Below are 14,129 nucleotides of genomic sequence, written 5' to 3' on the forward strand. Positions count from 1 at the left end.
AACAACATCCTCAACCCTCCAATCATCCAGAACCTCTCCCTTCCCCACTGATGATGCAAAGATCATCGCCAGAGGCTCAGCAATCCCCTCTCTCACCTGCCACAGTAGCCTGGGGTACATCTCACCCGGTCTTGGTGACTTATCCAACTTGATGCTTTCCAAAAGCTTCAGCACATCCTCCTTCTTAATGCTCAAGCTTTTCAGTCTGCTGCAAGTCATCTCTACAATCACCAAAATCCTTTTCCACAGTGAATACTGAAGTGAAGTATTCATTAAGTACCTCTGCTATTTCCTCTGGTTCCATACACACTTTCCCACTGTCACACTTGATAGGTCCTATTTTTTCATGTCTTATCCTCTTGCTCTTCACATACTTGTAGAATGCCTTGGAGTTTTCGTTAATCCTGCCTGCCAAGGCTTTCTGGCTCTCCTAATTAACTTTTAAGCTCCTTCCTGTTAGCCTTATAATCTTCTAGATCTCTAACATTACCTAGCTCTCTTAACTTTTGTAAGCTTTTCTTTTCTTCTTGACTAGATTTATTACAGCCTTTGTACACCACGGTTCCTGTACCCTACCATAATATCCCTGTCTCATTGGAATGTACCTATACAGAACTCTACACAAATATCCCCTGAATATTTGCCACATTTCTTCCATACTTTTCCCTGAGAACATCTATTCCAATTTAAGATTCCAATTTCCTGCCTGATAGCCTCATAATTCCCCTTACTCCAATTATATGCTTTTCTAACTTGTGTTTCCTATCTCTCTCCAATACTATTGTAAAGGAGACAGAATTATGATCACTATCTCCAAAATGCTCCCCCACTGAGAGATCCAACACCTGACCAGGTTCATTTTCCAATACCAAATCAAGTACAGTCTCTCCTCTTGTAGGTATATCGACATATTGTGCCAAGAAACCTTCCTGAACACACCTAACAAACTCCACGCCATCTAAACCCCTTGCTCTAGGGAATTGCCAATCGATATTTGGGAAATTAAAATCTCCCATCACGACAACTCTGTTATTATTACATCTTTCCAGGATCTGTTTCCCCATCTGCTCCTCGATATCCCTGTTACTATTAGGCGGCCTGTAAAAAACACCCAGTAAAGTTATTGACCCCTTCCTGTTTCCTAACCTCCACCTACAGAGACTCAGTAGACAATCCCTCCATGACATCCACCTTTTCTGCAGCCATGACACTACCTCTGATCAACAATGCCATGCCCCCACCTCTTTTGCCTCCCTCCCTGTCCTTCCTGAAACATCTAAAACCCAGCACTTGAAGTAACCATTCCTGTCCCTGAGCCATCCAAATCTCTGTAATGGCCACCACATCTTATCTCCAAGTACTGATCCATGCTTTAAGCTCATCCGCTTTGTTCACAACACTCCTTGTGTTAAAATAGACACATTTCAAACCATCCGTCTGAGCAAGTCCCTTCTCTATCACCTGCACACAGTCTCCAAGCTTTCTCTACTTGTGAGCCAACTGCCTCTTCCCCAGTCTCTTCAGTTCCATTCCCACCCCCCAATAATTCTAGTTTAAACTCTCTCCAGTAGCCTTAGCAAACCTCCCCAGCAGGATATTGGTCCCCCTGGGATTCAAGTGCAACCCATCCTTTTTGTACAGGTCACACCTGCCCCAAAAGAGGTTCCAATGATCCAGAAATTAGAATCCCTGCCCTCTGCTTCAATCCCTCAACCACACATTTATCCTCCATCTCATTCTATTCCTATACTCACTGTTGCATGGCACAAGCAGTAGTTGTAAGATTACTACCTTTGCAGGGGTCCTGTTTCTCAACTTCCTTCCTAGCTCCCTGTACTTATTTCAGGACCTCTCCCTTTTCATATCTATGTCATTGGTACCAATATGTACCACGACCTCTGGCTGTTCTCCCTCCCACTGCAGGATATCTTGGACGCGATATGAAACATCTCGGACCCCGGCACCTGGGAGGCAAACCACCATCTGAGTTTCTTTCCTGTGTCCACAGAATTGCCTGTCTGACCCCCTAACTATAGAGTCCCCCATCACTATTGCCTTCCTCTTCCTTTCCCTACCCTCTGAGCCACAGGGCCAGACTCTGTGCCAGAGGCATGGTCACTGTTGCTTCCCCCACGTAGGCTGTCCCCCCAATAGTACTCAAACAGGGGTACTTATTGTCAAGGGGTACAGCCACAGGGGTACTCTCTAGTACCTGACTCTTCCCCTTCCCACTCCTGACTGTGACCCACTTGTCTGTCTCCCATGGCCCCAGCAAGAAACAAGTTCCCAACGTTAGGGGAGTCCAGAACCAGAGGCCACAGTTTAAGAATAAGGGGTAGGCCAGTTAGAATGGAGTTGAGGAAAAACTTTTTCAGCCAGAGAGTTGTGATCTATGGAATGCTCTGCCTCAGATGGCATTGGAGGCCAATTCTCTGGATGCTTTCAAGAAAGAGTTAGATAGAGCTCTTAAAGATAGTGGAGTCAAGGGATATGGGGAGAAGTCAGGAACGGGGTACTAATTGTGGATGATCAGCTATGATCACATTGAATGGTGGTGCTGCCTTGAAGGGCCGATTGGCCTACTCCTGTACCTATTGTCTATTGACAGTATGACCACATGCCTACAACTCCTTTCTATCACCTCCTCGCTCTCCCTGATCAGACGAAGGTCATTGACCTGTATCTCCAGTTCCCTAACATGGTCCCTCAGGAGCTGCAGCTCGACACACCGGGTGCAGATATGGCCATCCAGGAAGCTGGGAGACTCCAGGACCTCCCACATTTGACACCAAGCACAGAAAACTGGCCTCATACACATACTACTTCCTTTACGCAACTAACACAGGTAAACCTACCTTGCCTCGTTACTGCCTAAGCCTGCTGAGCCAAAGCCCTATCACTGTGCTACCTCTGACTCCGCTGCCCACTGGATACGGCAGTCTTCTTTTTAAACTTTTCTACTGCTCTACTGGCTGACGTCACACGCCTGCGCAGTCTTGCTTCTCTTTTACCCAAGTAGTAAAATGCCTTCACTCCGGAAATCCTTAGCCATTCCACTCACTGTCTTCTTGCTCCAAATAGATGGCAACTTCTTTCATAAATCACTTGGAAACCAACTTCTATACATTTTACTGAGATGAATTTAATTTACTATTGAAATATTAAATGTTTGTCTGGACATTGCTCTGTCTGTGAAGCAAAGAATAAACATCTTTCAAGCAAATCATACTGGCAATACATTGGCTTTAGTTTACTAACTTTAAGGATATACACACTGCTGACAAAGAAAACCATTACTCCCTAAACACGATTTCCCCCCCCCGAGGAAACTGTGATGAACAGCTGCCTTAAACTGCCATGACGATCATGTGGATTGGGAGACGAGAAAAATAGGTTAACCAACAGGACTTTTGTTTTAAAAGTACAGATCTGATTGTTTTAGTCATCTTTGATGATACTGGTGTATTTTCATAAGAATGGTTTGATTTCAGATTAGTTATTGAATTTAAATTTCCCAGATGTCATTGTGCAACTTGAACTGATATCGATGAATTGATGTAATTTGGTTTATTTATTTATTTAGAGATACAGCGTGGAGTAGGCCCATCTGGGCTTTCAAGCAGTGTCTTCCCAGCAACCCTGATTTAGCCATCAGGCTAATGAACTACAGAGGTTAACTACAGTCAGCTATTGGTTCCCGCAATCAATGATCTCACTTTATCTTATTATTTCATGCTGTCATTATTTATTGCTATTTATTTATATTTGTATTTGCACAGTTTGTAGTCTTCTTTGCTCTACATGATCTTTCATTGATCATGTCACAGTTACATAGTCATGTTAATTATGCCCGCAGGAAAAAGAATCTTTGGGTTATACATGGTGACATATACTGTATGTTCTCTGAATATAATAAATTTACTTTGAACCTGATCATAGGACAATTCACAATGCCCATTTAACCTACCCAGTATTTCCCTGGATTGTGGTGCGGGAGGAAACCCCAAAGAGAACGTAGAGAGACTCCTTATAGAGGAGGCTGGAACTAAACTCCGAATTCTGACTCTGAAGCTGTAATAATGTCGCTCTAACCACTGTGTGTTATTACATACAACTTGCATCTGAAATCAAGAACAATTGAGAACAGGGGATGCAGAAAATGCAATGATCCTACTGACTCTCGAAAGTTATGGATTGTCGCAATGATAATGCTATCCAACATTCAGTCACCAATAACCTGCATGCTGTGGTCCATTTTGGGAACAGGCATGGCCACTCAGCCTCAGATGCTCACTGCCTGGGTCTAAACATGAACCAAATGTGAGAGGCGAGGAGAGAGTGACTGCCTTTGGTGTCAAGTTACAAACTCAACAAAGTGGCATCCAGAAGCCCTGATAACACTGTGGGTGTCCGGTGAGGGGGGGGGGGTGGTGGAAATCACTCCTGTAGTAGAAGTCACACCTCACTCCAGGTCGTCACTGCTGAACACTTCCTTGAGGATTTTCTCAACCCAAACATCATTATCAACTTCACGAGTTGCCTGGCATAAGTGGGAACACACTTACTGATGCTTGCATTATGCCACTCATAACAACTCATACTTGTAGGCAGTGAGATCTGGACCTGTGCTAAGTGGCAAGCAATACTTACACCAGGAAAGGCAACGATCATCTCCAACAAGGGAAAGTCAAACACCTACCCTTGCCGTTCACTATCAGTACCAAAGTTCAAAGTAAAATTATCAAAGTACACACATGTCACCTCATACAACCCCGAGATTCTTTTTCTATGGGCATACCTAGCAAATTTATAGAACAACAAGTTCCCATCATCACTATTAAACCCAAACATCAGCCGGGCTAAGACGGACCATGAATACATGTAGAGTAATTCGGCAAATTCCATTATCAACGACCATGATTTCAGGTACATGGGAACACTGTCAATATCACCATCTGGGCTTAGAAATATATCAGCCTCCACCCACCGCACCCTCCCCGCCATTATTCTGGAACTCCCCATCCTCTACACTGGGACAAGCAGCTTTCAATTTAACAAAACAAATCATCAGCACCTTCTGAAGGAGGCAAGCAGAGTTAAGCAATAAATTCTGGCCTTCCCAATAATTCCCAGATTCTCAAGAATAAGTAAATAACATTCCTACCAGACGGTCGTCGAGTTAATCTGTTTTTGATTGGAACTGGAAAGCAAACAAAGAGGTTGTCAGTCAGATTTTTAAAATTAAATATTTAGGACGTTCAATAGAAATACTGGATGCAAATTATAAATGTTTTCTGAATGCATTTAGTTAAAAACACAATGGAAATGGTTGACCTAATTTTAAGTGTTTACCTTGTAAAAAAAAGTATGCATAGTTCTTAGCATTCTACATTTTAAACACACAACTTAACAGCTGAACCCAACAACAAATTTGCTACATTTCACTAATACATACGTGAACTCTCTCAATGAAGATCTTTAATCTGAAGTGCATGACATGTGTCTCATTTGCCCTTGGTTTCAATGTATAACTTCCATTTTACATTCAAATTTCAGTACGGTTTTTAAAAAAACCAAAATGTCTGGGTTCCTCTGTGGATTTAAAATTTTCCCATATAATTGAAAGGTTGTTGTATTATTTTAAAGAAACTAAGAGTGAACAAGCTCTTGTAACTGCTAATTTCTCTTCTGCAATTCCATTCTTTTTAAAATACACACAAACTACTTCCCTTGCTATTATGTTGGCATTACTTTTTGATATTATTAATTAAGCTCATCTTTGCTATATACTTAATTCAGAAACTTCCCAGTGATATTTCTGGGAATTAAAATTGACCCCTTGGCAGATTCTTTCTTCCCATCACCTCTTGCCACTACAATGATCCTCCAATCATGTTATGACCAGGAACATCTGTTCCCTTGAGACACACCAGCCAAATTTTTAATCCAACTCTCATCAGATTTTACCACCAGGCCCAAAACATTCCTGGTTTTTTTTCCTCCCTTGGGAAAGAAAAGTAATGACATTTACTCTGAGCCCTCCATGTTTAGAAATTTAACAACAGGCCTGCAGTCACTCTACTCTTGGCTGCTCTTTACTGCTGTTTCTAAGGATTATCTTCACATAAGGAGCCTGGATGAACTCAACTGTTTGATTTGAAGGGAAGCCACATTCCACAGCCAATTGGTTTGTTTGGGGAAAAAAAAAGACCACGTTTTCCATTTTTCATGGACTGATCCCCGCCCACAAAGCTCTGGTTATGAAATGGATTATGAACTTTTAAAAAAACACTTTAAGTTTGAACATAACCAGATCCAAATCAAGAAGGTCAAACACCCTGAAACGACACCACTGTAATCTTAATTTTTGCAGTCAGTATTCACTGCACTAAAGATATTGCAATAAACTGTGTGCAAACAGAATTTTGAGTGAATGTTTACAATGGGAATAGTCTCTGTAAACGTTTATCCATTATCCTGCAGTTGCAGGCTTCCCACCAATTTGCTGAGTTTTCTCTGGCTGCCTTTCCAAATTTTAGTCTCCAAGTGATTTTCTTTATATTTCTGGATCACTGCAACCTTACTTTTCATTTTAAATGGCTACTCAACTCAAGAGCCTGCACCCACTCGCATTCTTGGATTTGTTCTTGTAAACTTCTCGTTTGTTACTTGGACAGCACCCATCCCTAATTTCAAGGAATAAAAATCAAAAAAGGCTTCTTACCACCCACTCTGCTCATTTTCTTTTTCTGCCAGATTCCCAATTTCTCTTGCTAGCCCAGCTTCTAAGAGCTCATTACTTTTCTTACAACTGTTTTTCTCAGTTAAAGATGGCGCGACTGAAGATGTGCAACAGCTTACTGGTGACATCTATTATGAAGCAAGTTGTGGGGAACTATCATCACAGACAATGCGGAGGCGAGTCTGGTTTGGGGGATGAGCTGTGCAGAGAGATTGCAAGGCGCAACATGTCCGGGCTGTGGGGTTCACAGATGGAGTTTGTATTGCTACTGGAGATGGAGCAAGCAATTTGGAGAGGAATCGATGTGGAAGAGTTTTGATGCCGTCCACCTAACCTGGGTGCAAGGCTGGATCACTCCAAGCTGAGATTGAGAATGGTTTTGGGCAGGGCAGTCTAGGCCTATCAGGGTGCTGGGATCACAGTCCAAAATTGCGGAACTACTCTGTGCTTGGGCAATTTAAACACTGGTCCAGGTAAGACTGGGAGTCCAAGTGTCGGGTACAGAGGCAAGGGCTGGGCTGATTTCACTTGCTCACCCACGAATGTTCATTCCTTTCTCCACGGCACCAAGGCTGTGAACTGAGCCGGCTGCCATGTGTTTATGCCCCGCTGGGGTGAAAATTGGGGACCGAGGCTTGGCTTGGGCCTACTCTGGCAGTTCCATGAATGGATCTGGGACAGTCTGGTTCAGGATGCTGTTGGTTTGCTTCAACTGTTTGCAAAATATATTTTTTTTAATACCCTCCTTTTCGCTGCACAGTGGTTTTTGGTCTTTATTCTACATTGGATATTGAAGTTTCTTGATTTGTGGCTGCCTGCAAGCAGACAAATTTGATGGAGTATAATTTATAACTTATTTGATAATAAATGTGCTTTGAATCTTGAATCTTGGTACTGTTCCAAGCTCCTCTCTTATACAGTATCTTCCTTTAAATATGAATAAGGCTAATATTCCATTTATTTTCAAATTCCAACCCTCTCCCTGGCCCCAAACAATCAAACTCAGGACATCAAGCAACATTAGTCTAGTGTTTGCAAAATACTGCTTCATACCTTTGCATGTGGTGACAAGATCCCACCCTTGAATGAAAAACAATGGTGATACCATTGCTGTCAGAGCTACCCTTGTAAATTCCGCTTGATTTCAGTCCCAAAAATCAAGTGCATTTACTTTCCCACAACCTCCATCACTTCTTCCAAAGAGATATGTATAACACTCAGTAAGATCCACTAACATTGAAAATAAATGCTTCCATGTTAATCAATTTGAAAGTGAGAACTGCCTCAGCATTGAATCAGTCTTAGATAAAAATGCTAGAAGAAACAATGACATGATGGTGCAATCCTTATTCACCTCACTAAGTAGATCCAATAGGAGAAATCAACAGTAACACTTAGAATATTCAGAATAACAAGGCACAAAGAGTTGGGGGATCCAGCCCTAGAAGACAACATAATATAAATGAAGGAAATAGAATAACACAACTGGAGAACTACATATTGAATGGAACTACTGCTCCACATTCAACACAAAATGGGTAAACAGAGTCCAGTCAGGGATGAATACAGGCTCACCAATGAGAGCCAAAATAAAACCATACCGACCTTGTTTGGCTTCCTCTAGAAAACAGCTTGGAGAAAAGCCAACCGTAAACTTCAGGAGGCACCCACAAGGCAACAGTTGACAGATAATTTCAGGTAATCAATTATTCCTGGCCACCAAATATTTTTATAATGGGGTCAGAAACAATTTGATGTTTATATAGTTTATGCCTGATGGGCATACACATGCTCCTCAACAGCTTGTGAAGCACTTAACGGCAAAGTTTAACAACTAGAAACTGCAAACAATGATCTGAACAGAATGACTTAATGCTGAGAAACGTATAGAACAGAAATCAACAGTGCAAGACCTTGCAAGCCAGCTGGAATCACTTGCCATGGTTCCTGCATATTCCATCATACGGTTCAACTACTTCACTAAAAACAGTTACACACATATTACTGCACTAGCATTTCACAACCAGCACTGACGGAGGCCCTAGGCCCACTTGAGTGAGGGAACCCCTCTGCCCACACTTGATTGACTAGCACAATCGATCACCAGGCTTTGGTCAAATCTAGTGCATGCCAGATAACTCAGCTTTCTGTATGTGGATCAGAAAAGAACAAAGCTTGGTCCAAGATTTCAATACAGAACAGTGACCCAGCTCCGAAAATATCCACTATTTGCGTTAAAGCCAAAACTGGCCATTGCTCTGCCAGAAATCAAAGCTGCCACAGGTTTATAAATCTTCCCTACCTGCAACTTAAAAATCTGTCGAATTTTAAAAATAATTTTAAAAAATTAAATAAAATCATCTCAAACTATTTTAAGTTAGTTAATTAATATCAGCAGGCCTTGAACACCCATTGAAATCAGTGAAATTTCTGATCCTGCTCCAAGAACAAGTCAGCATAATATTGATAATAGATTCCTTCATAAGATAATGAAGAGTGAGAGAAAAAGTGATGGATGTGGTGTGTATGTATTTCCAAATGCCTAAGACATATTATATCACATACTGTATGCTCATCATTATTACACAGGGGTGTCATCAAGACAGTAGAATAAAGAGGTTGTGGCAGTATAGAAAGAAATTTGGCCAAATTACAGGCAACAGAGTTCCAGTGAAAGGTCATTTCTCAGTCTGGAGAGAAATTCAGAGTTAATTCCAGTATTCAGAGTGATGGAAAACATACAAAAAGGGCAGCATTTGAGGGTTGTGAGACCCCAAATGGAGTGGCTTCCACAGAGCTGGGTCGGGTTCAAGTTGCTAAATCACTTTATTCCATTTGGGGTCCAGCTGCAAAATATGGCGATAGATGCTATCCCATCTGCTACTTAGCAGGTCCAAGACCCTTAGCAGATGAGCTCACATCCAGGACTTGTGTGATGTTTTGCAACTTCAAAACATTAAACTAATTAAAAGGAAGGCAATGCGAGTCCAAGAAAGCAAGTCTAACTTTGTGTTTACTTTAAGTAATGCACACAAGTATCACATGGTAGCGTGATTATGTATGCACTCCACATACTGTATTTATACATAACCCATAACTGATTATTTAAATGAACAAGAATGCTTATATATATGATGATGGGGTGGTAAGTTGGATTAGTAAGTATGCAGATGATACTAAGATAGGTGACATTGTGGATAATGAAGTAGGTTTTCAAAGCTTGCAGAGAGATTTAGGCCAGTTAGAAGAGTAGGCTGAAAGATGGCAGATGAAGTTTAATGCTGCTAATTGTGAGGTGCTACATTTTGGTAGGGCTAATCAAAATAAGACATACATGGTAAATGGTAGGGCATTGAGGAATGCAGTGGAACAGAGTGATCTAGGAATAATGGTGCATAGTTCCCTGAAGGTGGAATCTCATGTGGATAGGGTGGTGAAGAAAGCTTTTGGTATGCTGGCGGTTATAAATCAGAGCATTGAGAATAGGAGTTGGGATGTAATGTTAAAATCGTACAAGGCACTGGTAAGTCCGAATTTGGAGTATTGTGTACAGTTCTAGTCACTGAATTATAGGAAAGATGTCAACAAAATAGACAGAGTACAGAGAAGATTTTCTAGAATGTTACCTGGGTTTCAGCACCTAAGTTACAGGGAAAGGTTGAACAAGTTAGATCTTTATTCTTTGGAGAGTAAAAGGTTGAGGGGGGACTTGATAGAGGTATTTAAAATTATGAGGGGGATAGATAGAGTTGACATAGATAGGCTTTTTCCATTGAGAGCAGGGGAGATTCAAACAAGAAGACATGAGTTGAGAGTTAAGGGGCAAAAGTTTAGGGGTAACACGAGGGGGAACTTCTTTACTCAGAGAGCGGTAGCTGTGTGGAACGAGCTTCCAGTAGAAGTGGTAGAGGCAGGTTCGATTTTGTCATTTAAAAAAAAATTGGATAGGTATATGGACAGGAAAGGAATGGAGGGTTATGGGCTGAGTGCAGGTAGGTGGGACTAGGTGAGAGTAACTGTTCGGCACGGACTAGAAGGGCCGAGATGGCCTGCTTCCGTCGTGTAATTGTTTATATATATATACACACACACACACACACACACACACACACACACACACACACACACACACACAATTACTCAAATACAACTGAAATATTAATCAAACAACTGGCTTCTGTTTGAATGGCTGAATGCTGGTTATTCCAAACATCAAGATTCAGCCCGTACTGCAACATATTATTCAGGAGTATTGGAAAGTACTGAGGATCCAGCAGAGTAACAAAGCACTACAGCTATAGGGTGAACAGCAGGCTTAAAAGAAATGTACATTTCTAATGAGTTCTAACCATGGAACAATAGGAAATAAACGGGTTTAACAAGACAGAACAATTCAGAGCTCAGTGTTAGCTTTAAGAGACCCTTAACCTAAAGAAAATGCAATTAGGAATGCTGATTTGTATCTATTCAGAGTTCAAACTTGCTTCACCCTCCTTCAACACAGTAGATGGAATACACACAGCACCCCAAGACTCTTTAACAAGGTGAAAGATTTGCTGTTATTTCTATGCCATGCAAGCTGCACCCAAGTCACTTACATTACACAAGATCTTAAATTGGCTCAACAATCTGGATCAGTTACAACTGAATTATTTTAACAAAAAATCACTCTTGGGAATTTTTGTAAGTGCTGATTTTAGTTTTGGCTAAGTGACAGACAATACTTCCCACTACAGAATAATAGGAATGGATTCAGCCCAGATTTTTTTTAAACATGCTTTAAGCTTCATCCTTTTATGGAAATCCAAACTTCTACAAGTTGCTATAATCTGACAGTTATACTTGTGCAAGTTCCAAGACAGATATGAAAAATGTCATGACAAGTTCAAAACAATTCCACATGAAACTAAACTTGTGCTCCTCGTTAGGGTTTCTGTAAAGTACACCAAGATTCAGTTTTTAAAATATATTATAAAGTTGTGCTAAATCTATTAAAAGATCCTGCAACTTTCTTTATAATCTTCTAATACTAGCAGAGCATGGGGACTCAACTAAAATGAACATACGGAAAACTTCTTAAACTCAAGAGATTCTGCAGATGCTGCAAATCTATAGCAACACACACAAAATGCTGGAGGATCTCAGCGGATCGGGCAGCATCTATAAACTATCGACGTTCAGGCCAAGACTCGACATCAGGACTTGATGCATTTGAGCATTTCTTTCCCATTCAGCACAATGAGATTGTAACTTCAATTCAAAGCTCCCACATAGCTTCAGTAAATGTTCACCCCTTTACAACAGAACCACAAACATTTTCTCTATGTCTGTGAGAACTAAGCAAAATCAATTTGCCTGTTTTCAGCACCAGTTTAAAATAAATCAAGCAAATTTCATTTCAGGATTAAACTCGTAACTTGTGAAATGATCAGAAGAGAGGAGAGATTAAAAAACAGAAGAGGGTGGTCAGAATCTGGTACAATATCTGAAAGGCTGGTGCAGGTATACAATCTCGAAAGCTGGATAAGCATTTCAAGTGTCAACATTTACAGAGACATGGACAGTACTCCTTCGGCCAGCAAGCACACCATGGCCCAAGAACCTATTTATATGCCATTGGTTTCCATGATGCAACTCTGCCACATACAGTACTGTGCAAAAATCTTAGGAACACATATATAGCTAGTGTGCCCAAGACTTTTGCACAGTACTGTGGTAATTTTATGTACTGAATTGTACCACTACCATATATTAAAAAAATCAAATTTCAGGACTTAGGTGAGTGTGATAAACCCAATTCTGATATGGGTCTCTATTGTGGACTAAGAGTGGGAAGGGGGCAGGGAGAGGGGAATCATGGTTAAGAAAAAGGGGAAAGGAGAGGGGAAGGAGCGGGAAGCACCAAGGAGATATCCTGTACTGAACAATAAACTAGTTGCTTGGGATCAAAGCACCAGGGTGGGGTGTGGGGTGTGGGGTGTGGGGTGTGTCTGCACTCGCGCCACCTCGCCACCTTTCTCTACCGCCTGTCCCACACCCCTCCTGTGGTGCTCTACCCTCACCATTCCCAACATCTTTTGCTCCCGCCAGATTTACAAACGTACTCTCCACTCTGCACTGACAAATACAGTACTGTGCAAAAGTCTTAGCTACCATAGCTAAAAACATACGCCCTAGACTTTTGCGCAGCACTGTTTTAAAACAAAGTTTTCTTTATTTCACAAAATAATTGGAATTATAACTTTAGTAAATAAGTGAATGAACATACAGGCAAACTGATTCTAGCTCCCTCATTCATTAAGTCACATTTTCAGAATCTGCTATTTCATTATTTCTGTTAAAACCTGGCCATGGACACCATGCAGATGAAACAATTATCAATCAATTACACATTCTTACTTTATTACAGATTTTCCGCACCCCCCCCCCCCCAATTATTAACTCAGAGATGGTTTCCATCCCTCCAACCCCATTTCTATTGGTTAATAAATCTTCCTGAGCTTCACTACCATGATCCAATCATTTTAGCCTTGCGTTCCACCTCACAGGGTAACCTGGATAAGTAAAGCACAAGATCAAGTCATATCCATGCTGCATGGAAAGACTCTTTCCAAAATAAACTACTGGGCTTAAGGCACATTAGATCAAATAGAATCAGATAAAAGATGAAGAGCTTATTTATTAAATACCAAATTATTCTCTTTAGTATTAATTATTTGAATTACCACTAAGGAAATAGGCAGGATACTTGGTAGTGTGGAGGAGCGGAGGGATCTGGGGGTACATGCCCACAGATTCCTGAAAGTTGCCTCACAGGCAGATAGGGTAGTTAAGAAAGCTTATGGGGTGTTAGCTTTCATAAGTCGAGGGATAGAGTTTAAGAGTCACGATGTAATGATGCAGCTGTATAAAACTCTAGTTAGGCCACACTTAAAGAGTACTGTGTCCAGTTCTGGTCGCCTCACTATAGGAAAGATGTGGAAGCATTGGAAAGGGTACAGAGGAGATTTACCAGGATGCTGCCTGCTTTAGAGAGTATGGATTATGATCAGAGATTAAGGGAGCTAGGGCTTTACTCTTTGGAGAGAAGGAGGATGAGAGGAGACGTGATAGAGGTGTACAAGATATCAAGAGGAATAGACAGAGTGGACAGCCAGCGCCTCTTTCTCAGGGCACCACTGCTCAGTACAAGAGGACATGGCTTTAAGGTAAGGAGTGGGAAGTTCAAGGGGGATATTAGAGGAAGGTTTTTCACTCAGAGAGTGGTTGGTGCGTGGAATGCACTGCCTGAGTCAGTGGTGGAGGCAGATACATTAGTGAAACTTAAGAGACTACTAGACAGGTATATGGAAGAACTTAAGGTGGGGGGTTATATGGGAGGCAGGGT

At 41.3% G+C, this 14,129-nt stretch overlaps 1 protein-coding gene across 1 annotated transcript in view; it reads right to left on the reverse strand.

Annotated features, from left to right (window-relative positions):
• Nucleotides 1-14,129, reverse strand: part of LOC132403801 (cAMP-dependent protein kinase type II-beta regulatory subunit-like) — a 110,038-nt gene that overhangs the window by 66,505 nt on the left and 29,404 nt on the right. Inside the window, exon 2 of the mRNA XM_059987495.1 lies at nt 5,165-5,200. Coding sequence (XP_059843478.1) covers nt 5,165-5,200 — 36 coding nt within the window. The remainder of the gene's footprint in view (nt 1-5,164; nt 5,201-14,129) is intronic.

The sequence above is a fragment of the Hypanus sabinus genome, chromosome 13 (genome assembly GCF_030144855.1).
Source record: "Hypanus sabinus isolate sHypSab1 chromosome 13, sHypSab1.hap1, whole genome shotgun sequence".
Lineage (NCBI taxonomy): Eukaryota > Metazoa > Chordata > Chondrichthyes > Myliobatiformes > Dasyatidae > Hypanus > Hypanus sabinus.